This window comes from Lithobates pipiens, unplaced genomic scaffold, assembly GCF_037356315.1.
Source record: "Lithobates pipiens isolate NorthernLeopardFrog02 unplaced genomic scaffold, aLitPip1_a1.2 Scaffold_16, whole genome shotgun sequence".
NCBI classification, from domain to species: Eukaryota; Metazoa; Chordata; class Amphibia; order Anura; family Ranidae; genus Lithobates; species Lithobates pipiens.
In genome coordinates this window covers 205,673,428-205,698,876 of record NW_027507748.1, presented here as the reverse complement: position 1 = coordinate 205,698,876, position 25,449 = coordinate 205,673,428, and the positions used below count along the sequence as shown (strand labels likewise).

Genomic DNA, 25,449 nt, shown 5'->3' with positions numbered 1-25,449 from the left:
GCCGTGCTGCGTCTGTTTTGCCTGGAAGCCAAGAGCCACACTGGCCCGGCACTCCTTTCAGCTTTGCGTTCACAGGCAGATCAGTGGCTAACACCCCTCAATTTGACAGTTGGTAAAGTGGTGTGTGACAACGGTGCCAATCTGCTTAGCGCATTGAAACAGGGAAAAATTACGCACGTGCCATGCATGGCACACGTCTTAAACTTGGTCGTGCAGCGATTCGTTGTCAAATACCCTGGGGTCCAGGACATCTTGCGGCAGGCAAGGAAAATCTCGGCCCATTTCAGAAGATCTTACACGGCCATGGCTCGCCTTGCTGACATTCAGTGGCGACACAATCTGCTGGTCAGACGTCTTATTTGCGATTGCCCGACGCGATGGAACTCAACCTTCTATATGCTTGATAGGCTGCTCCAGCAGAAACGTGCAGTTAACGTCTACCTGTATGAACTCTGCGGCAGAACAGGTTCTGGGGAGCTGGGGTTTTTTTCACCACGCCAGTGGCTGCTCATGCGCAACGCATGCAGACTTCTGTGGCCATTTGAGGAGATCACCAAACTGGTCAGTCGCAGCCATTGCGCCATCGGTGACATGGTACCTTTTGCCTTCTTTATGAAGAGTGCATTGCGTCGTGTCATTGATCAAGCTGTGGAGGAGCAGGAGCGGGAAGATGAGGAAGTCGCAATGCTGGATGAATTCCCAGGGGGGGCTACTCTATCAAGAGACAAGTGAACAACAGGAGTCTGAAGAGGAGTCAGAGGAGGATGGTGCTGGGGCGGATGAGGAGGAGCAAGAAGAGCATGCTTTAAACCTTTCTGGGATCCCCGTTGTTGTGCGTGGATGGGGAGAGGAGAATGAAGAGGACGACATTATCCTGGATGATGAGCAGGAGCCAGGCCACCACACCACTTCCAGTTTAGTGCAAATGGGGCCTTCATGCTCCAGTGTTTTAATAGGGACCCCCGTATAAAAAGCATAAGGGTCAAGGACCAGTACTGGGTGGCAACGTACTTAGACCCCCGGTAAAAACACAAAATGGTGGAAATGTTACCGCCGTCACAGAGGGCTGTCAGAATGGAGCACTTCCAGGCCTTGTTTCGAGAAATGCTGCATTCTGCTTTTGTGTGCGCTGGCAGAGGAGCAATTCCCACTCCCAGAGAAGGAGTTGCGGGTACCAATCCAACAGCGCCTGTGCTCATTATGAGGGGCTTCCACCATCCCTGTGCTATGCTGACTTCCTCCTGGGGCTGCTTATTATGAGGGGCTCCCACCATCCCTGTGCTATGCTGACTTCCTCCTGGGGCTGCTTATCATGAGGGGCTCCCACCATCCCTGTGCTGTGCTGACTTCCTCCTGGGGCTGTACCTCTGCTGTGCATATTATGAGGGGCTCCCACCATCCCTGTGCTATGCTCATTATGAGGGGCTCCCACCATCCCTGTGCTATGCTCATTATGAGGGGCTCCCACCATCCCTGTGCTGTGCTGACTTCCTCCTGGGGCTGCTTATTATGAGGGGCTCCCACCATCCCTGTGCTGTGCTGACTTCCTCCTGGGGCTGTACCTCTGCTGTGCATATTATGAGGGGCTCACACCATCCCTGTGCTATGCTCATTATGAGGGGCTCCCACCATCCCTGTGCTATGCTGACTTCCTCCTGGGGCTGCTTATTATGAGGGGCTCCCACCATCCCTGTGCTATGCTCATTATGAGGGACTCCCACCATCCCTGTGCTGTGCTGACTTCCTCCTGGGGCTGTACCTCTGCTGTGAATATTATGAGGAGCTCCCACCATCCCTGTGCTATGCTCATTATGAGGGGCTCCCACCATCCCTGTGCTGTGCTGACTTCCTCCTAGGACTGCTTATTATGAGGGGCTCCCACCATCCCTGTGCTATGCTGACTTACTCCTGGGGCTGTACCTCTGCTGTGCATATTATGAGGGGCTCCCACCATCCCTGTGCTATGCTCATTATGAGGGACTCCAACCATCCCTGTGCTATTCTGACTTCCTCCTGGGGCTGCTTATTATGAGGTGCTCCCACCATCCCTGTGCTATGCTGACTTACTCCTGGGGCTGTACCTCTACTGTGCATATTATAAGGGGCTCCCACCATCCCTGTGCTATGATCATTATGAGGGGCTCCCACCATCCCTGTGCTATGCTCATTATGAGGGGCTCCCACCATCCCTGTGCTATGCTGACTTACTCCTGGGGCTGCTCACGGTGCAGGTGTCAGTGCTGTATATCACGGTGCTGGTGTCAGTGCTGTATATCATGGTGCTGGTGTCAGTGCTTTATGTCACGCTGCTGATGTCAGTGCTCTCTATCACGGTGCTGGTGTCAGATCATTCTATCACAGTGCAGGTGTCATTGCTGTATGTCACGCTGCTGATGTCAGTGCTCTCTATCACGGTGCTGGTGTCAGATCACTCTATCACGGTGCAGGTGTCATTGGTGTATGTCACGCTGCTGATGTCAGTGCTCTCTATCACGGTGCTGGTGTCAGATCACTCTATCACGGTGCAGGTGTCATTGCTGTATGTCACGCTGCTGGTGATCATCTCCTGCACCCTCTTCTTTGCCTACCCTGACCTTCCCTCTCCTCCATTGCCTTCATGCGCTCCACAGTCCTGAATTGTCACAATTTCACATATAAAAAAAGAATGCTTTTATTTGTCGATCCCAGATTCACCTCATACATGTGTTATGTCATTGGCCATGTGGTGGGACTATGTTTGCACAGCTAGTAATTACTTTGTGGCTGCAAATTCGACCTGTAGGTTTGCAAACTTCGCCTCCCATTGAAGTCAATGGGGCCCGCCGCGAACGTTACGGTTCGCGAACTATCGGCCGCGTTTGCGGTCCGCGTTCGCGAAACGTCCCGTCGGAAGTTCGTCCATCCCTACAGGGCAGTAAGTAAGCAGAAACCTCTCTAACAGAATCCAAAAAGGGCAGTAAAATTAAACAGGGGTTTCAACTCTTCTCCACTGTCCAAAACTAAGAAAACTTACCTTTTAAATCTACACTCACCAGCCACTTTATTAGGTATACCTGTTCAATTGCTTGCTAATCAGCCAATCACATGGCAACAAATCAGCAGGGCAGTAAGTAAGCAGAGGTTTCTGCTTACTTACTGCCCTGCTGACTTTTTTACTAGATAGATGGTGAGGGAAACTCTCAGCTAATTAGTTGTTAGTCTAGACTTGGTGAAGATGACTTGCTGAAGTTCAAACCAAACCTCAGAATGGTGAAGAAAGGGGATTTAAGTGACTTTGAATGTGGCATGGTTGTTGGTGCCAAATGGGCTGTCTGAGTATTTCATAAATTGCTGATCTACTGGGATTTTCACACACAACTATCTCTAGGGTTTACAGAGCATTGTCAGAAAAAGATAAAATATCCAGTGATTTGTGTGGACGTAAATGCCTTGTTGATGTCAGAGGAGAATGGGCAGACCAGTTCAAGATGATAGAAAAGCAACAGCCACTCATATAACCACTCGTTACAACCAAGGTATGCTGAATACCATCTCTGAATGCATAACGCATCAAACCATGAATCAGATGGGCTACAGTAGCAGAAGACCACACCAGGCGCCAGTCAACTAAGAACAGGAAACTGAGGCTACAATTCGCACTGGCTCAAAAAAAACTGCACAATAGAATATTGGAAAAACATTGCCTGGTCTGATGAGTCTCGATTTGTGCTGCGACATTCATATGGTAGGGTCAGAATTTGGCATAAACAACATGAAAGCATGAATTCGTCCTTCGTAGTATCAATGGTTCAGACTGGTGGTGTAATGGTGTGGGGGAAATTTTCTTGGCACATTTTGGGCTCCTTAGTACTAATTGAGCATCATTTAAATGCCATGGCCTACCTGAGTATTGTTGCTGCCCATGTCCATCCCTTTATGACTACAGTATACCCATCTTCTGATGGGTACTTCCAACAGGAAAATTCACCATGTCACAAAGCTCAAATCATCTCCATCTGGTTTCCTGAGCATGACAATGAGTTCACTGTACTCCAATGGCCTCCACAGTCACCAGATCTCAGTCCAATAGAGCTCCTTTGGGATGTGGTGGAATGGAAGATGTGCATCATGGATGTGCAGCCAACAAATCTACAGCGACTGTGTGATGCTATCATATCAATATGGAACCAAAATCTCTGAGGAATGTTTTCAACACAAAACATAATTAAGGCTGTTCTGAAGGCAAAAAGTGGTTCCAGCTCATTACTAGCAAGGTGTACCTAAAAAAGTGGCCAGTGAGTTTATATTACCTGCTGTATCTTAAAGGTAACAATTATGATTACCAAATTCTATTCAATTAACACATTTTTTTTTAATCAAATATTGTGTTGTATGACATTTTTATGTGTGCATGCTGATTGTTAAAGGTCAGATATGTTTGTGTGTTATTTTTACTTACAAACAATTATTTAAAAATGTTGATTGTGTACACGATAAAGTGGCAAGTATTTTTGATTCCACTGATCTGACATTTTCATCTGAATTCTTTAAAGGTTTCTAGCTCAAAAGCTCAAACCTGTGAAGTTAGCATAGGAAGAGTAACCATAGCAATCAATATTATCTATATCCTCCACAAGTTTCCTTCTTCCTCTCATTGCCAGCAACACTTCTTTCCATTTGGAAGTAGAAAGTTACATTTCTTTTTGATGGATCTTTGATGAAGTTGTTCACGAGATTATGAAACTGATCTGATACAAAAATGAATTTTTGGATATGTTCATCTTTTTTACAGAAATTTTACTTTTGTGTTTCTTTTCTCATTATCATGGAAAGAGAAAGTGTTGGTGCAACCAACTCTTCAGATTCCAAACTGAAAAGCTCCTATAATTTTGGCAAAAGCTTTCTTGGACTCGACAAATGTAATGCTTGCATTGGAACTTCTGCTTGCAAGAAATTCTTTAAAGAAGAAATAAGGTTAGCATATCTATCTATCTACACAATATATCTTATCTAACCTATTTACCTTTATATCTCTCATTTCAATGTGTATCTATAAAGATATCTATCTGTATAAACTACAATAAGTTTTATATATCTCTCTAAATAATATATCTTATCTAACCTATTTACCAATTATGGTTTAGTTTTTTTCGAATATATATATATATATATATATATATTTGTATAATGTACAATATATTTCTACTTTTACTATCTATCCATCTGTTTCATATACAGTGCTTTGTAAAAGTGTTCATACCCCTTGAGATTTTCCACATTTTGTCATGTTACAACCAAAAACGGTAAATGTATTTTTTTTTTCAAAAAAGTTTATAAAATTTTCAAGTTATACAAACAAGATCAACACATTTGTAATCAATACACCAGATATTTGTAGTCTTACAATCAACAGTATAGGCAACAATAAAGATCACGTTTCATATACAGCTCCCATGGATACTAGAAATACACACTATTTTCGTATCATTCGTAGCAGGTGTAGTTGAGTGTGGATACAATTGTCACTACCACATGGTTTGGGAGGGTAGTCCTCTGAGGGTTTGCACATGAGTGTCAGGTAAACCAAAGCAGGCCTTCCCCTATCCCTACCACCCCAAACGGGATCATACTGTGATGGGGGGGGGGAGGGCAGATGTAGTTATGACTCAAATTTATAGTAATGGCTTACGCATGGGCTTTACTGGCCCTCACCTCAGGTATGAGGGTTTTGTGTAGTAAACCTTCAGTATAGGGCCGTTATATAGAGTCGTTTTACGTAACACTTTCAATTTGGCCCTGCCTATGAAGGTTGTTATAATAGTAAGAGTAAGTAGTTTATTGATAATGTGTGGTGGGGGGGTAGCACGTGGAATGATGTAGTTCCTGAAAGTCTGCAGAATCTCGGAAGTGCAACCAGCAGGCCCATGTTTTCCGATATATCGTTGCATTCTCTCTAGCCTGATGAATTAGGTTTTCCATGTCTTCTATGCGTTCCACACGTTACAGCCAGTCAGTAACTTTGGGAGGGGTGGCACTTCTCCACAGAGCAGGTATACATTGTTTTTCTGCATTAATGAGGTGGAGTGTGAGGGATTTCTTATACGTTGTGTATGGTATAGATGTGTGATGAAGCATGTATTGGGCTGACGAAAAGTCTGGGGTATAAGTAGTGATTTGGATAATTGTATCATGTACCTTTTGAAAGAATGGTTGTAGATGTGGGCAATCCAACCAAATGTGAAGTAGTGTGCCCAAGGTTGAGTTGCAACTTAAGGGAAGGGAAGGTTTCTTTCTGGGAATCGAGAGGATAGGGTGGCATATGTGATAATATCTTCATTGTGGAACAATTGTTGTGCTCTAAGTGGCGAGTCGGAGTTAGGGTGAGACTCATTACCCTCAAAGAAGCCAGGAAGGAAGGTTTTGATCTATAGGAGGCATTGGACCAGGAGAGGGTATCACCTCCAATGTATTACACACCGTTTTGAAAGTAAAAAGCATGGGACCTGTAAGTGGGTGGGAAATGTTTGTCTTGGGGATTGATTTGAAGTTAATCCAAGGTAGGTGGTAAAGTGGTACTTGCGTAAAGGATTCCTCAAGTGTAATCCAATCTTTAGTAGGCCTATGTATATGCCAATCGATTATTCTGGTAAGGTGACATGACCAATGATATCTGTATATATCAGGGAGTCCTAGGCCTCTTTACGACTTGGGTAGGATCATTTTATCCCAGCTAAGTCTTGGAGATTTAAATGCCCAAATGAAGTTTCTGCAGAGTCGCTTATAATTTGTAAAGAAAGATAAGGGGATTTTAATTGGGACCATCTGAAAGAAATATAGGATTCCGGACAAGACATTAATTTTTGTTATAGCTAGATGGCCAAACCATGAGAAGTGCCCCGATATCCATTTGTGGAGGTCCTGTGGGATAGTTTTGGTGATCTGTAAATAATTCCTGTTGTATAATTCAGAAAGTTTCACTGGGATTTGAATACATAGATAATTAAGGGCTTGTGGTTCCCATTCAAAATGGGAATTGGCCTGACATTGTGAAACCAAGGTTAGAGGTAGGGAAATGTTTAGGGCTTTTGATTTTGTAAAATGTATTTGTAAGTTAGAGATAGAATTAAAGAGGGTAAAGTCCTTAAGCAGGTTGGGGATGGTGGTTATGGAATCAGAGAGGAAGAGAAGGATATCATCCGCATACGCTGCGATTTTACAATCTTTGTTTAGGATGTCAATGCCTTTAATATCCGAGTTTGCTCTTACTTTGCGTAGCATGTGTTGCATAGTGAGCACAAAAATAAGTGGGGAGAGGGGGCATCCCTGACGTGTGCCATTCAAGACGGAGAAGGTGCTTGACAGGCGGCCGTTGACTCTGATCCTGGCAATGGGGTTAGAGTACAATGGCATTATCAAGTGAAGAAAGTGGGAAGGATATCCCATAGCCAGTAATGAAGCTGACATATAGTCCCAAGTCACTCTGTCAAACGCCTTCCCCGCATCAAGGGAAAGGAAGAATCTCTGTTTGGAGGTAGTAGTGAATGTTAATAGCTTTTATGGTGTTATCCCTGGCTTCTCGTCCAGGGATAAATCCTACCTGGTCCAGTGATATCAGTTTGGGAAGTAGGGGTAGTATGCATTTACACGAATTTTAGCATAAATTTTCCCATCCACATTGAAGAGGGATATGGGTCGGTAGTTAGATACTATTGTGACGTCTTTGCTTGGTTTGGGAATGAGTGTGATGTGGGCTTCAAGAATGTCAAGTACCCGAGTACCTGTCACAGTCCATATGAGTACCTGAGTACCTATCACCGCCCTTCAGAGTACCTGAATACCAGTCACCAGGCCATCAGAGAACCTGTCACCAGGCCATCAGAGTACCCGAGTACCTGTCACCAGGCCATCAAAGTACCCAAGTACCTGTCACCAGGCCATCAGAGTACCCGAGTACCTGTCACCAGGCCATCAGAGTACTGAAGTACCTGTCACCAGCCCATCAGTGTACCTGAGTAACTATCTGTAGCCCATCAGAGTACCCGAGTACCTATTTGCAGCCCATGCCTCATAGAATATACATTGGGGTGTTTGCTTTCCAAAATAGGGTCATTTTGTGGGTAATTCCATTTTCCTCGTGCTCCTGGACCTTCAAAAGTGTGATGGTTAGGAATGAAATGAGATGTGTCATGTATGCTCCTAGAACGCCTGAAGGTACTACTTCAATGTTCAGCCTCTCTATGTGACCAGGCTGTGTAAAAGTCCTACACATGTGGTATCGCCATACTCGGGAGGAGTAGCAGAATGTGTTTTGGCATGTAATTTTTGCTATATACATGCTATGTGTTAGAAATATCTTATAAATTGACAACTTTGTGTAAAAAAATAATAATAATTTTTTCCACATTTTACAAAAACTTCTGGAAAAAAATGAACCGTTCAAAAGACTCATTATGCCTCATAGATTATACATTGGGGTGTTAGCTTTCCAAAATGGGGTCATTTTGTGGGCAATTCCATTGTCCTGGTGCTCTAGGGCCTTCAAATTGTAATAGGTGGTTATGAAATGAGATGTGTCATTTTTGCTAGCAGAACGCCTGAAGGTGCTACTTCAATGTTGGTGCTCTGTATGTGGCCAGGCTGTGTAAAAGTCTCACACATGTGGTATTGCCAAACTCGGGAAGAGTAGCAGAATGTATTTTGGGGTGTAATTTATTGTATGCATATGCTGTGTGTGACCTGATAATATGACAATTTTGTAAAATAAAAAAAAATCTTCATTTTGCAAAGAATTGTGGGAAAAAATGAAAACTTAAAAAACTTGCCATGCTACTTACTTAATACCTCGGAATGTCTACTTTCTAAAAGGGGTCATTTGGGGGGTTATTTGTATTTTCATGACTTGTTAGTGTCTCAAGAAATGAGATACACCTGATGTCCTGAAGGCCTGATCAGATGTGATTAATTTTCAGTGATTGGCACCATAGTTTGTAGACTATAACTTTCACAAAGACCAAATAATATACACTAATTTGGGTTATTTTTACCAAAGATATGTTGCAGTATAAATTTTGCCCAAAATTTATGAAGAAAAATTACTAATTAGCAAAATTTTATGACAGAAACAAAGAAAGGCATTTTTTCACAAAATGTAAATTTTTTTTTATTTATAGCACAAAAAAAAAAAACACTAGATTAAATACCACTAAAAGAAAGCTCTATTTGTATGGAAAAAGGGAAAAAAAAAGTTTCATGTGAGAGCACTGAAAGCTGAAAATTGGTCTGGTCAGGAAGGGAGTGTAAGTGCACTGTATTGAGGTGGTTAAACTTGGAAGTATGTATGGGTAGTGAGTCTGTATATACACCTCCACACTTCTCCTCCAGCACAACTCTTGCACTCAGACTATCTCTCCTTAACACCTCCATCACATCACTTGCTTGCACTTCCCAGACCAGCTAGCACTGATTTGTAGGCCTGACACTGGTTAGTGTGGCAAACATATGGTAGTCCTTAGTGCTAGCTGTCCATGTGGCTACTGAGCCCAGTATCACATCTTCAGGCCCTGCCAGTCCTCATGGCTGCAGCTGCCTCTCTTTACTGACACCCCAGTCCACTCCTCTGGCTCTGCAACCCCCTGAGACTGCACTTTCCCAGTCCTCTCAGGCACGCCTCCCATATCTCCCCACTGTGTGACATTCACCAGCCCTCTTGGCTGCGACCTGTTGTTCCTCTCCTGGAGACTTTGCCTGGCAGTGTTCTCCCACTGTCTTTTCCTGCTCCTGTGCCAAATGTCCAGGACACCTCTGTGTGTTGTGAGAAGGGTCCTGTCTGCACCCTAGCCTCAGGCCAAAGGTCACCCCCCAGACTTGGGATGAGCTTTATGTTTGTGTCGAACATGAGTTTGACTCAAACATTGGCTGTCCAATTGTTCGCCGAAATTAGAACATTATGGGGTGTTCGTGCCAAATTCGAGCGGGGCGTCACACCCCATAATGCACTGCGGCATCGCAGTGCATTGCTGTCTGATGACTGGCCAAGCATGCACTATGACCCGCATGCTTTAGTCAATCACAGCGCCATCAGCAAAGAGCCATAATGGGCCAAAGCCAGGGTACCTTTGGCCAATTATGGCTCAGGGGGTTAAGTCCACGCCCCACACTATATATGGCCGTCTGCACATCGGCCCTGTGTAGTGTGTTGCAGGCATTGACCTAGAGAGAGTGTAATTTCATTTAGATTGAGCAGGCAGGCAATTCAGTTAGCTGCAGTGTATATATTACAACCATTACAACCAGGCTTGTGTATATATATATATATATATATATATATATATATATATATATATATATATATATCCACAGTATCCAGTTTATCTAGATCTGACTGCAGTCCGTTTCTGTTGTACTGTTCATCCAGTAATCCCACGCAGGGGTCCAAGCTTAAATTAAATACAGCAAAATCAGAACGAAAATGCTAGCCCACCTGGCTACTCTTCAGCAGTACTGCTGCTATAGGTACTTGCCCCGTCCAACAAACTGCTTGGACGCACACAGCTTCCAACCCTTCGACACACAGCACACGGCTCCTTGGACGCACACAGCTTCAAGTCCTTCACACAGCTTTGGACATGCACAGCTTCAAGCAGCAAGCTGCTCACACACCACCATCCTACACAAATACCCTCGTTATATGGGCTGTGTGCAGCTGGGCACACACCCTGCTCGTTAGCCTCAAGACCCGGACACAGGGTTGGAGATCCCGTCCCACCCATAACTCTCAGGGATCTCCATACTACAGAATCCCATCTGGAGCTAGCAAAACCTGGAGAAAACTGACAGAGCAGTTTTCTCCATTTAAACTCTACACTCTGTAGTCCTGCAGTCCGCAGATATGCAAACTCTGTGTCTCCTTTACCTCTAATTTCATAGGGACAGAGCCTCGCTCTGTCACAATATATATATATATATATATATATATATATATATATATATATATATATATATTAGGGCTGCGGAAATTAAGGATTAATTGTTCGATTAATCGTTAATTTCTTTGATTGATCAAAATAATTTTGATCAAGGACGATTCGCGGAGTGAGCGCCGCGGTCTTGCCCATAGGAAAGGCCACGGCTTCGGCCTAGCTCCGGAGCCGCGGCCATCTTGGTCCACCCGACTGCGGCCTAGACGTGCGCGCTGACGTCATCATCGCCCGCCTGCTTGTGTCTACTCTGAGGACGGACAGGTCTGCCTGCTGTCTATTCTAGACAGAGCAGACAATCATGAATATTAAGGTATGGGGGAGATGTGGGGAGATGGAGGGAGATGTGGGCAGTACTTTATGGGGGGAGATGTGGACAGTACTTTATGGGGGGTAGATGTGGGCAGTACTTTATGGGGGGTAGATGTGGACAGTACAGCATGGGGGGAGATGTGGACAATACAGCATGGGGGGAGATGTGGACAGTACTTTATGGGGGGAGATGTGGGCAGTACTTTATGGGGGGGAGATGTGGACAGTACTTTATGGGGGGAGATGTGGGCAGTACTTTATGGGGGGGAGATGTGGGCAGTACTTTATGGGGGAAGATGTGGGCAGTACTTTATGGGGGTAGATGTGGACAGTACAGCATGGGGGGTAGATGTGGACAGTACAGCATGGGGGGAGATGTGGACAGTACAGCATGGGGGGAGATGTGGACAATACAGCATGGGGGGAGATGTGGGGAAATGTGGACCGTACAGTATGGGGGAGATGTGGACATTACAGTTAACGTTAAACTAACTTTCTACGTTTTTCTTAAAGTTTAATAAAAAAAAAAGTAAAAACTGTATGTGCATTATAATTAACCGAAATTAGTCGATTAATCAATTTAAAAAAATCGATTAATCGAACAGGAAAATTTTAATCAGTAACAGCCCTAATATATATATATATATATATATATATATATATATATATATATATATATATATATCCACTGCATTCCAGTCTAGCCAAGCCTATATCTGACTGCAGGCCATTCCTGGTGTAGTACATTTTCAAATATACTTTCAGGCAGGCATGTGATTCAGTGAGCTGCAGTGCATAAAATATATATACAATCTCCTACATATATATCCACTGCATTCTAGTCTAGCCAAGCCTATATCTGACTGCAAGCCATTCCTGGTGTACGTTTTCAAATACACTTTCAGGCAAGCAGGTGATTCAGTGAGCTGTAGTGCATAAAATATATATACAGTCTTTTACATATATATTCACTGCATTCTAGTCTAGCCAAGCCTATATCTGACTGCAAGCCATTCCTGGTGTACGTTTTCAAATACACTTTCAGGCAAGCAGGTGATTCAGTGAGCTGTAGTGCATAAAATATATATACAGTCTTTTACATATATATTCACTGCATTCTAGACTAGCCAAGCCTATATCTGACTGCAAGCCATTCCTGGTGTACATTTTCAAATACACTTTCAGGCAGGCAGGTGATTCAGTGATCTGCAGTGCATAAAATATATATACAGTCCCCTACATATATATCCACTGCATTCTAGTCTAGCCAAGCCTATATCTGACTGCAGGACATTCCTGGTGTACATTTTCAAATATACTTTCAGGCAGGCATGTGATTCAGTGATCTGCAGTACATTAAATATATATACAATCTCCTACATATATATTCACTGCATTCCAGTCTATCCAAGCTTTTATCTGACTGCAGACCATTCCTGGTGTACTTTTTCTAGTAAAAAGGCGGTGTTTTGCTAATAAAATTTTACAGCATGTCTGGAAGGCCACCAAGGAAAGGCTGACGCTCACAGGCCACTAAAAGTGGGCAAGCATGCTCTGTGTCTACAGTCAACAGTGCTGGTCATGGACATGGTGCATCCTTAGCATGTGGCTGTGGGGCACACTTGTAATTTTTTTCAGCAGCTGACAGTGTTGATCCACAACATGCAGAAGAGTTGGTAGAGTGGATAACTAAGCCGTCCTCACCCTCCTCATGCTCTTTCACCCAGGCTCAGAGTAGTTTGCCTGCCAATGCGGCTGCCAAAATGGCCTATTCCATTGGCTCAATGTCATCAGTCACTCCTTCCCTAGCCCCACCATCATGCATGGAGGAGTCCCCCAAACTGTTCAACCATAGTGTTGGGTACATGCTGCAGGAGGATGCGCAGCATTTTGAAGGCTCCAATGATGTTACCCTGGTTGAGGAAGGCAGTAATATGAGCCCAGAGAGGGGGGATGCCTAAAAAGGACAAGAAACTGTCAGTCATGTTCCCCCAGCTGCAGCATACTGCCAGGTTTGCTCCAGTGATGAGGAGGGAGGGGATGATGAGGTCACTGATTCTATGTGGGTGCCTGATAGAAGAGAGGAGGAGGCAGAGGAGGAGGAGGCACATCTCCAATGAGGCAAGATGCCCTCAAGAGGCCAGCTTAAGGGCAGTCACCCGACTGCATCACATTGCAGAGCCCCGCACGTTCAGGGTGCTGCTGACTCCCCGTGTATTTTTAAAAGTTCTTTGGTGTGGGCCTTTTTTGATACGTGTGCAGCAGATCGCACCATTGCCGTTTGCAACATATGTCTGAAGAGTATCAAGCATGGCCAAAACAGCAGCCGCTTGGGCACCACATGCTTGACCAGACATATGTTGACCTCCCATGAAGTCCGTTGGCAACAGTACTTAAAAGACCCACACCAAAGAACAAGGCAGACCTCTTCTTGCTCCTCATCAGCTGGGATCTCCAACCACACTATACCTTCAGTCCTCTCAGAAACCTGAACTGAGAGGAATGAAGGTGTAGAATTAGGTGTGCCAAGTACTTGCGGGCAATCTGCTATCGCTACATCAACATCTGATTGCGGCAGGCAAATTTCCCTACCCCAGTTGCTAAACTGTCGAAAGAAATTCGGTCCCAGTCATCCATATGCTCAGCAGCTGAATGTTTGCTTGACTAAATTGCTAGCACTCCAACTGCTGCCTTTTCAGCTGGTAGTCTCTCCCCTTTCGTGAATTTGTGGAATGTGCGGTACCTTAGCGGCAGGTTTCCAAATGCCATTTCTTTTCATGAAGGCCATTCCTTTTCTCTACCAGCATGTGGAGGGCAAGGTCTTGGCCTTGTTGGACAGGGCAGTCAGCAGTAAGGTGCATATTACCGTTGATTCATGGTCCAGCAGGCATGGACAGAGACGTTACCTTTCTTTCATGGCGCACTGGGTAAATCTGCTGGCAGCTGGATGCAGGACAGGGTGCAGTATTGTTGGAGCTTGTTCTGCCACCACACCTCCAAAATGCTAGTAGTGGTGATTCTGCCAGCCTCTCTTCTCCACCTCCTCTTCTTCTTTCTCTATGGCCTCTTCCTCTGCAAATTTGTCCTCGGAACCAGCTGTGCTCCATAGGTGTTCAAGGGGCTACGCAAGCACTCAGGCAAAAAGATGGCATGCGGTGCTTGAGTTAGTCTGCTTAGGGGACAAGTGCCACACTGGGGCAGAGATTCTTTCAGCTCTGACGGTGCAGACTCAGAAGTGGTTGATGCCATGCCAGCTTCAGCCAGGAATGGTGGTTTGCGACAATGGAACCAACCTCCTCTCCACCCTCCGATAGGGACACTTGACCCATGTTCCCCGTTTGGCTCACGTCCTTAATTTGGTGGTGCAGTGGTTCTTGTGCAGGTACCCGGGGCTTACAGGATCTCCTGAGATAGGCTAGTAAAGTCTGTGGACATTTCCGCTGGCTAAAAACCTCCTCATTTGTGACATGCCTACCAGGTGAAACTCAACATTGGCAATGCTGCAGCAGCCGCACATGCAGAAAAAGGCCATAAATGAGCACATGTGTGAGTATATCATCAGGACAGGGTCAGGGGAGCTTGGCTTTTATTCGCCAGGCCAGTGGCTACTGATCAAGGATGCTTGCACTGTCCTGTCACCATTTGAGGAGGCCATAAGGATGGTGAGCAGTGACACTGCATTCATCAGTGACACTGTTCCTCTTGTCTTCCTGTTGGAGCACACGCTTCATGGAATAATGGACAGGGCACTTGAGGCAGAACAGAGGGAGGAAGAGGAGGACTTCCTTACCTCTCAAGGCCCCCTTTATCCAGACAGTATTCCTGCGGGCCCGCCGATCACACAGGAAGAGGAGGAGGAGGAGGATTGTGTAAGCATGGAGGTGGAGCTAGCACTCAGCATCAGCAGCAGTCTTCAAGGGATCATTTTCAGTCCCCAGAAACCCATGGACTTGTACCTGGCTGGGAGGAGGTGGCTGTGGATCATGTCATCCTTGGTGACCCAGAGGACTCCGGATCAAATGCCTCAGCAAACCTTCGCTGGATGGCCTCCTTGATCCTTCAAATCCTGCGAAAGGACCCCCGGATTCGTGGTATCAAGGATCCACGTTACAAGGGTAAGGTGGCGGAACTTATCCAGCCTTCGCAGAGGGAGCAGAGGATGGGAAGTTACAATTTCCTTGTCCTCCTGGACAACGTGTTGCTGAGGCTTCGGTCAGTCACAGAAGGAGCGGTGGAGAAGGTGGCCGTCTGACTGATGCATTCAGGCAATTCTTTAGTCCGCACTCCCAAAGTCTGATTGGTTCCAGCAACCATCGCCAGTGTCTGATTTACATGGTGCAGGAATACCTAGGGGCCAGATCAGACTTGGAGACCTTTACTGGGTCTTGAAGATGGATCACTGGCCAGAGCTTGCACAATATGCAATTGAGTTACTGGCCTGTCCTGCATCCAGTATTCTTTCTGAACGCACATTCAGTGCTGCTGGAGGCTTTGTATGCTGAGTGACTATCCTATTCCTCCTCAATGTTCATGTTGATAGCTTCTAAGAACATTTTTCTTTCAGGGCACCACCACCAGTGCCTAAGTCCCTTTTTCTCACCCTGTTTAACAGGGGCGTGCAATTGCAATTTTTACTGTAATATTTCGCAGCAGGGATCGTTCTTGTGCTCAACTAGAGTATCTGTGAAGGGTTACAGTGTTTTGGCACCCCCACCACTGCCTAAGACCCAATTTTTCTGCCCCTGTTTAACAGGGGCGTGTAATTACAATTTTCTGATCAAATATTTAACAGCAGAGCTCGTTCCTGCGCTCAACTAGAGTATCTGTGAGGGGTTGCAGTATTGTGCCACCAATAAAGAGTCCTTTAAAATACTGCAGCAGCGCTTTTTCTTATCCACTATCAAATGCAGATATATATTTTCATAAACTGTCTATGGAAAACGTATACTGGTAGGGAAACAAGTTTTTTGCTGTGCTGAAAATCTTCCACCAAGGATCACCACGTGCCTAATGCCCTGTACACAAGGTCGGATTTCCGACGGAAAATGTGCAATTTAAACGATCGGATTTTGTTGTCGGAAAATTTTAGATCCTGCTCCCAAACTTTGTGTCGGAAATTCTGATGGAAAAAGTCTGATGGAGCCTACACACGATTGGATTTTCCGACAACAAAATCCAATCGTGCGTCAGAATTTCCGACACACAAATTTGACGGATTTTGTAGTTGGAATGTCTAACCGTGTGTATGGGGCATAAGGTGCAATTTTTCTGCCCCTGTTGAACAGGGGCACGTAATTACAATATTTGCTCTAATATTTCACAGCGGCTTCCGTTTCTGCGCTCAACAAGAGTATCCGCGTGGCTTTACAGTGTTGTATCACCACCACAGCCCAAGGCCCAATTTTACTGCCCCTGTTTAACAGGGGCATGTAATTACAATATTTGCTCTAATATTTCACAGCAGGCAGAGGCAGCTCTAGGATTTGTGAGGCCTTAGGCGAAACTTACACATGAGGCCCCAATCACGCCCATAATGGGAAAAAAATTCAAGCAATAAAAATGGCTGCAAAAAGATGCACCGATCTAGCAAACAGTTCATCTGCACCACTTCCAGGGCACTCTCCTCACCCATCAGACATATGCAGCCATTAAAACATCTGGGGCCCACCAAGGTGGCAACCCCTCTAAGAATTTCCTGTGTCTTGGGAGAATGGGGAGGGGTTGTCACTGAGCCATTCCACACCCGCAGAGTAAGTAGAGTGGGGGGATCCCAGCACAGTGCAGGGGGAGCAAGAGAGGGGAAGGGAGACAGAGAGAAGGGGTGAGAGAGGGGAGGGGGAGCGAGAGATTGTGAGAGATAGGGGGAGGGAAAGATAGAGAGGGGGAGGGGAGAAAGACATTGTGAGTGAGAGGGAGAGTGGGTGACCGAGAGGGAGGCAGAGAGGGGGGTAGATAAAGGGTGCACAAAAGGGGGAGAGAGAGGTGGAAAGAGGAGAGGAGGGGTGGGGGAGAGAGAGGGAGGAGAGGGAGGAGAGAGGGAGGAGAGAGGGAGGGGAGGAGAGGGAAGGAAGAGGGAAGGAAGAGGGAAGGAAGGGGGAAGGAAGGGGGAAGGAAGGGGGAAGAAAGGGGGAAGGAAGGGGGAAGAAAGAGGAAGGAAGAGAGAGAGGGAAGGAAGGGAGAGAGGGAAGGAAGGGAGGAGAGAGTGAGGGAAGGAAGGGAGGAGAGAGGGAAGGAGAGAGGGAGGGAAGGAAGGGAGAAGAGAGGGAGGGAAGGAAGGGAGAAGAAAGGGAGGGAAGGAAGGGAGGAGAGAGGGAAGGAGAGAGGGAGGGAAGGAAGGGAGAAAAGAGGGAGGGAAGGAAGGGAGGAGAGAGGGAAGGAGAGAGGGAGGGAAGGAAGGGAGAAGAGAGGGAGGGAAGGAAGGGAGAAGAGAGGGAGGGAAGGAAGGGAGAAGAGAGGGAGGGAAGGAAGGGAGAAGAAGGGGAGGGAAGGAAGGGAGAAGAGAGAGAGGGAAGGAAGGGGGAAGAGAGAGAGGGAAGGAATGGAGAAGAAAGAGGGAGGGAAGGGAGAAGAAAGAGGGAGGGAAGGGAGGGGAAAGAGGGGAAGGGAGAGAGGGAGGGAAGAGAGGGGAGGGGAGAGAGGGAGGGAAGGGAGGGGAGGGGAGAGAGGGAGGGAAGGGAGGGGAGGGGAGAGAGGGAGGGAAGGGAGGGGAGGGGAGAGAGGGAGGGAAGGGAGAGAGGGAGGGAAGGGAGGGAGGGGAGGGGAGAGAGGGAGGGGAGGGAGGGGAGAGAGGGAGGGAGGGGAGAGAGGGAGGGAAGGAAGGGAGGGGAGAGAGGGAGGGAAGGAAGGGAGGGAGATAGGGAGGGAGAGAGGGAGGGAAGGAAGGTATGGGAGAGAGGGAAGGAAGGGAGGGAGGGAAGGAAGGGAGGGGAGAGAGGGAGGGAAGGAAGGGAGGGGAGAGAGAGGGAAGGGAGAGGGAGGGAAGGAAGGGAGAGAGAGGAAAGGAAGGAAGGGAAAGAGGGAAGCAAGGAAGGCAGAGAGGGAGGGAAGGAAGTGAGATAGAGAGGGAAGGAAGTGAGATAGAGAGGGAAGGAAGGGAGATAGAGAGGGAAGGAAGGGAGATAGAGAGGGAAGGAAGGGAGATAGGGAAGGAAGTGAGATAGAGAGGGAAGGAAGTGAGATAGAGAGGGAAGGAAGTGAGATAGAGAGGAAGCAAGGGAGAAGAGAAGGAGGGAAGGGAGGGGGAGAGAGGAAGGGAGAGGGAGGAGAGAGGGAGGGAAGCGGAGGGAGAGAGGGAAGCGGAGGGAGAGAGGGAAGCAAGGGAGAGAGGGAAGCAAGGGAGAGAGGAAGGAAGGGAGGAAGGGAGAGAGGGAGGGAGGGAGAGAGGGAGGGAGGAAGGGAAGGGGGGATAGAGGGAATGGAGAGAGGGAGGAGGGGAGAGAGGAAGGGAGGGAGGGAGAGAGGAAGGGAAGGAAGGGGGGATAGAGGGAAGGGAGAGAGGGGGAAAGGGAGAGAGGGGGAAGGGAGAGAGGGGGGAAAGGAGAGAGGGGGAAGGGAGAGAGGGGGGAAGGGGAGAGAGCGAGGGAGGGGAGGGAAGGGAGAGAAGGGAGGGAAGGGAGAGAAGGGAGAGAAGGGAGGGAAGGGAGGGAAGGGAGAGAAGGGAGGGAAGGGAGGGAATGGAGGGAATGGAGAGAAGGGAGGGAATGGAGAGAAGGGAAGGGAGAGAGAAAGGGGTGGGAAGGGGTGAGAGAGAGAGGAGAGAGAGGGGGAGGGAGAGGGGGGTAGGAGGGAGAGGGGGGTAAGAGAGAGAGGGGGAGGGAGAGAGGGGGTAAGAGAGAGGGGGGAGAAAGATAGAGGGGGATAGAGGGGTAAGAGAGAGAGAGGGGGAGGTGAGAAAGAGAGGGTGAGGGAAAGGGGGAGAGAGAGATCTAGATATCTGTCCCTGTCTGCAGTCCCTGGGGGGAAAAGAGCAGGGAGGAGCTGTAGAGTGCTGGGGGGTGGGGACCGGAGAGTGCTGGGGGGTGGGGACCGGAGAGTGCTGGGGGGTGGGGACCGGAGAGTGCTGGGGGGTGGGGACCAGAGAGTGCTGGGGACCAGAGAGTGCTGGGGGGTGGGGACCAGAGAGTGCTGGGGGGTGGGGACCAGAGTGTGCTGGGGGGTGGGGACCAGAGAGTGCTGGGGGGTGGGGACCAGAGAGTGCTGGGGGGTGGGGACTGGAAGGTGCTGGGGGCCAGAGAATGCTGGGGGTTGGGGGGTGGAGAGTGCTGGGGGCCAGGGAGTACTGGGGGGTGGGGGGCATTGCGTGCTGGGGGGTGGGGGGCGGAGAGTGCTGGGGCCAGAGAGTGCTGGGGGTGGGGGCTGGAGAGTGCTGGGGGCCAGAGAGTGCTGGGGGTGGGGGCTGGAGAGTGCTGGGGGCCAGAGAGTGCTGGGGGTGGGGGCTGGAGAGTGCTGGGGGCCAGAGAGTGCTGGGGGTGGAGAGTGCTGGGGGTGGAAGGTGGAGAGTGATGGGGGCAAGAGAGAGAAGTAGGGGGTGTAGGGTGGAGAGTGCTGGGGGCCAGATAGTGCTAAGGGTGGGGGGTGGAGAGTGCTGGGGGGGAGCTTGAGAGGGGAAGCAGAAAGAATTGGAGAGCAGGGGGTGCTGGCGAAATGGGGGTGGAGCCAGGGAGGACAAGAATTGGCTGGAGAGCAGGAGGGGTGGAGCCAGGGAGCAAAGGGAGGGGCTAAAGAGCAGGAGGCGTGGAGAAAGGGAGTACAAGAAGGGGAGGAGCCAGGGAGCACAAAGGGGGCTGGAGAGCAGGAGGGGCGGGGCCAGGGAGCGCACGGAGGGGCGGAGCCAGGGAGCGCACGGAGAGGCGGAGCCAGGGAGCGCACGGAGGGGCCGGAGAGAACGGGGATGCAGAAAAAGTTAGATAGGAGGAGTGGTGTGGAGACTGCACATAGATAGTGGAATTGATTTTTCCATATTCCTTCATGCAACCGCTGAATGATCACTTCTCCTCCTCTCCTCCCTGCAGACATTCAGCGGCTGTATGGATTAATATGTAAAAATCAATTCCACTATCTATGTGCAGTCTCCCCACCGCTCCTCCTATTCAGGCACACAGGGAAGGCTGCACGGCACGGGCACTCACCTTTGCTCTGGTCGGCAGCATAAGAGTTCCTCCCTCTTCACACTCATGGTGGGACTATCCAGCTGGGTAGTTTTTCAGAAACACCCCGCTCCGACTCCAGAACCAAATAGGAGGCAGGTGCGGAGGAGAGGTCTGGTGAGCGGCACAAGAGAGAAGCTCAAGTGAGGGTCCCACATGGACATGCCGCCCTCATGCCGTCTGTCATCCAGCCACTGCGCCACCTAGAGGACTCTACTGTCCCGCTCCCCGCACTTGCTGCCACCGGATTAGTTACAGGCAAATTACTCGATTGAGAGGCACTTAAGACTGCGGGGCCTTAGGCAATCGCCTATTTTGCCTAATTAGAGAGCCGCCTCTGACAGCAGGGCTCGTTCCTGTGCTCAACAACATAATCTGTGAGGGGTTGCAGTGTTGTGGCACCACCACCAATTCTTAAGACCCAATTTTTCTGCCCATGTTTAACAGGGGAGTGTAATTACAATTTTTTATCCAATATTTCACAGCAGGGCACATACAGTGCCTTGCGAAAGTATTCGGCCCCCTTGAACTTTTCAACCTTTTGCCACATTTCAGGCTTCAAACGTAAAGATATAAAATTTTAATTTTTTGTGAAGAATTACCAACAAGTGGGACACAATTGTGAAGTGGAACAAAATCTATTGGATATTTTAAACTTTTTTAGCAAATAAAAAACTGAAAAGTGGTGCGTGCAAAATTATTCGGCACCTTTACTTTCAGTGCAGCAAACTCACTCCAGAAGTTCAGCGAGGATCTCTGAATGATCCAATGTTGTCCTAAATGACTGATGGTGATAAATAGAATCCACCTGTGTGTAATCAAGTCTCTGTATAAATGCACCTGCTCTGTGATAGTCTCAGGGTTCTGTTGAAAGCGCAGAGAGCATCAAGAAGACCAAGGAACACACCATGCAGGTCCGTAATACTGTTGTGGAGAAGTTTAAAGCCGGATTTGGATACAAAAAGATTTCCCAAGCTTTAAACATCCCAAGGAGCACTGTGCAAGCGATCATTTTGAAATGGAAGGAGTATCAGACCACTGCAAATCTACCAAGACCTGTCCGTCCCTCTAAACTTTCAGCTCAGACAAGGAAAAGACTGATCAGAGATGCAGCCAAGAGGCCCATGATCACTCTGGATGAACGGCAGAGAACTACAGCTGAGGTGGGAGAGTCTGTCCATAGGACAACAATCAGTCGTACACTGCACAAATCTGGCCTTTATGGAAGAGTGGCAAGAAGAAAGCCATTTCTCAAAGATATCCATAAAAAGTCTTGTCTAAAGTTTGCCACAAGCCACCTGGGAGACACCCCAAACATGTGGAAGAAGGTGCTCTGGTCAGATGAAACCAAAATCGAACTTTTTGCCCACAATGCAAAACGATATGTTTGGTGTAAAAGCAACACAGCTCATCACCCTCAACACACCATCCCCACTTTCAAACATGGTGGTGGCAGCATCATGGTTTGGGCCTGCTTTTCTTCAGCAGGGACAGGGAAGATGGTTAAAATTGAGGGGAAGATGGATGCAGCCAAATACAGGACCATTCTGGATGAAAACCTGTTGGAGTCTGCAAAAGACCTGAAACTGGGACGGAGATTTATCTTGCAACAAGACAATGATCCCAAACATACAGAAAAATCTACAAAGGAATGGTTCACAAATAAACGTATCCAGGTGTTAGAATGGCCAAGTCAAAGTCCAGACCTGAATCCAATCGAGAATCTGTGGAAAGAGCTGAAAACTGCTGTTCACAAACGCTCTCCATCCAACCTCACTGAGCTCGAGCTGTTTTGCAAGAAAGAATGGGCAAGAATTTCAGTCTCTCGATGTGCAAAACTGATAGAGACATACCCCAAGCAACTTGCAGCTGTAATCGCAGCAAAAGGTGGCTCTACAAAGTATTAACGCAAGGGGGCCGAATAATTTTGCACTCCCCACTTTTCATTTTTTTATTAGTTAAAAAAGTTTCAAAAATCCAATAGATCTCGTTCCACTTCACAATTGTGTCCCACTTGTTGGTAATTCTTCACAAAAAATTAAAATTTTATATCTTTATGTTTGAAGCCTGAAATGTGGCAAAAGGTTGAAAAGTTCAAGGGGGCCGAATACTTTCGCAAGGCATTGTACCTGCACCCACCAAGAGTAACTGTGAGGGCTTACAGTGTTGTGGCACCACCACCACCAAAGGCCCAATTTTTCTGTCCCTGTTCAAAAGGGGCGTGTAATTACAATTCTTAAAATATAATATTTCACAGCAGGGCTTGTTCCAGTGCCCACCAAGAGTAACTGTGAGGGCTTACAGTGTTCTGGTACCACAAACACCTAAGGCCCAACTTTCTGCAGAGTATATAGAGCAGGCCATATAGTATATACAGGCGGTCCCCTACTTTCAAACATCCGACTTACAAAGAACAAACCTACAGTCCCTGTCTTGTTTGGACTGCCTCTATACTGCTGTTCAGAATATATATGGCTTGGGGGCCCCACGCCTTTTCTTTTTTAAATTTGGATGTGGGGTTCCCCTTAATATCCATATCCATACAAGACCTAAAGGGCCTGGTAATGGGCTGGGGGGGGTACCCATGTTTTTCTCAATAATTTTCATCCTTATTGCCGGGACCGACATTACATTACAGCCGCAAGCAGTTTTAAATGACTTTTATTCCTTTAGAAAGGTCATTTTGTGCAGAGACTGTTCTAAACACGGGAAACAGGCATACTATAGTCCCCCCCAGGTACGATATTCAAAGGAATATTTCACTTTTATTTTTTCACTTTAAGCATTATTAAGCATTATTAAAATCACTGCTCCCGAAAAAAAGGCAGTTTTTAAAACTTTTTTTGCATTGATACATGTCCCCTGGGGTAGGACCCGGGTCCCAAAACACTTTCTAGGACAATAACTTGCATATTAGCCTTTAAAATTCGCACTTTTGATTTTTCACGTTTGGGTCCCATAGACTTTAACGGTGTTTGAATGTTCGCGCAAACTTTTGGTCCGTTCGCATGTTCTGCCGAGAACCAAACCGGGGGGTGTTCGGCTCATCCCTACCTCAGACTAGGGAACTTCCTCAAAGGCCCTGACAGCCTAGCACTCCATCTCCAGCTTCTTCCCGAAAAACTCCTCCCCAGCTGGGCTGACCCTAGGTATTTAACCACTACAATACAGGGCACTTTCACCCCCTTCCTTCCCAGCCCAATTTTCAGCTTTCAGCGCTCTAGCGCTTTCAGTGACAATTGCGCGGTCATGCTACACTGTACCCAAATGAAATTGTTATCATTTTGTTCGCACAAATAGAGCTTTATTTTGGTGTTATTTATTCACGACTCCGTTTTTTTTTTTTTGCGATATAAGCGCAAAAAAAGCGGAAATTTGGAAAAAAAACAATATTTTCTTTTTTCTATTTGAAAAGAAATCCAATAAAATCAAATTTTGTCATAAATTTAAGCCAAAATGTATTCTGCTACATGTTTTTGGTAAAAAAAATTCCGTTAAGTGTATAATAATTGGTTTGTGTGATCACGGACATATGTACGCAAATGATCATGTACATATGTGTGCAGGTGATCACGTACATATGTGTGCAGATAATCATTGGGACATGTGATTTTAGTGGGACATATGTGGGGGACATGTTTTTATTATTAGGGACATGTGTTTTTATTATTTGGGGACATGTATGTTTTGGGGACATGTGTGTTTTGGGGACATATGTGGGGACTGTGTTTGTACTGTGTGGTGTGTTGTGTGTTTACACTACACTGATGATCAGTGAGTAAAAAGCTGTAAAAAGCAGCCCATACTCACTGATCATCAGCCGGCTGCAGCGTTCTGCTCTCCTCTCCTCAGCGGTGACTTCCGTGTGAGGAGAGGAGAGCCGATTGCCTAGCAACCGGCTGTTTGTTTACATCACATGACGGCCGTGATTGGACACGGCCGTCATGTGATCAGGAGGGCCAATCACAGAGCCCTCCTGCCGATCTGAGATGTGCCGTGTCCGGGTGACACGAGCACATCGGGATCGCGCCGCCGCGCGCGATCCCGCTACTCCTGAATGACGTTCCTGAACGTCCTATCAGGAGTAGACGGCTCCCACCCGGCCGTATATATGCATTGGCCGGGTGGGAAGTGGTTAAGGAGGCCTGCCGTTTGTCAATCCAGATTGGGGATTGCTTAGGGCTCCTTAGAAAACCCCAGACAGAACCACCTCCCCCCTCCTCCTTCCCTTCCAGAAAACACTAGAATATTCTGGAAAGAAGTGTGAGTTCTTGGTAATGCTGCCTGTGAGTCGTCAGCTTTGTTACTGGGTTACTCCCAACCCAGATCAAACAAACACGCCAAGCCTGAAAATTTACCTACTCTACCAAAAAAAATGTAGAGGGTGCTACACAGATATAAACTCCCATCGCATATCAACTACTGTCACCACTAGCATAAGTACTTCTCTGTATGGGCACAGGTAATAAGAAAAACCTGCTCTGAAATAATGCAACAAAATAAAGAATAAAATATGTTTGTGTAGCGCCCCCTATTGTGTATGAGGCCTCAGCCAATCCCCAGTAGTGGGCTGGCAAGGGGACTGAGTTAACAGTGTTGAGGCTGTCGTGGCCCTCCAGGGTGCCCCTAGTCTAAGGGGGGGGGACCAGCCTTGGTGCCTGGGTCCGGGTGCTGGAAGAATCCTGCTAAAAATACACAGTAGGAGGTCTTCCTGGAGGCACAGGAGCAAGAGAGGACAGAGTGAGTAGTACAACACTGTTGGGGACTAACACAAGGGGGAGACTGCCACCTGTAGCCAGTCTCCCTTGAAGACAGCGTTGTGCTTAAGTCTTCAATCCTTTCCTGAGAGATCTCCTGAGAGTCAGCTGGGTGGGCTAGTAAAGAGTCAGTCGGGTGGACTGGTGTGGAGAGGCAGCCAGGAGGGCTGGTGAAAGGGGCAGCTGCAGCCAGGTGGATTAGCCATGCCCGAAGAGGTAGTGCTAAGATTAGTGGCCATAGAGGAGAGTTACAAGTTGTTTTCTACATTTGAGCTACAC

At 47.3% G+C, this 25,449-nt stretch overlaps 1 protein-coding gene across 1 annotated transcript in view; it reads left to right on the top strand.

The window, feature by feature from the left end:
- The first annotated feature begins 4,679 nt into the window (after positions 1-4,679).
- The window catches only part of DIPK2B (divergent protein kinase domain 2B), a 154,667-nt gene continuing 133,897 nt past the window's right edge, over positions 4,680-25,449 (top strand). The window contains exon 1 of the mRNA XM_077480930.1: positions 4,680-4,953. Within this exon, the coding sequence (XP_077337056.1) occupies positions 4,739-4,953 (215 nt within the window). The 5' untranslated portion in view covers positions 4,680-4,738. The remainder of the gene's footprint in view (positions 4,954-25,449) is intronic.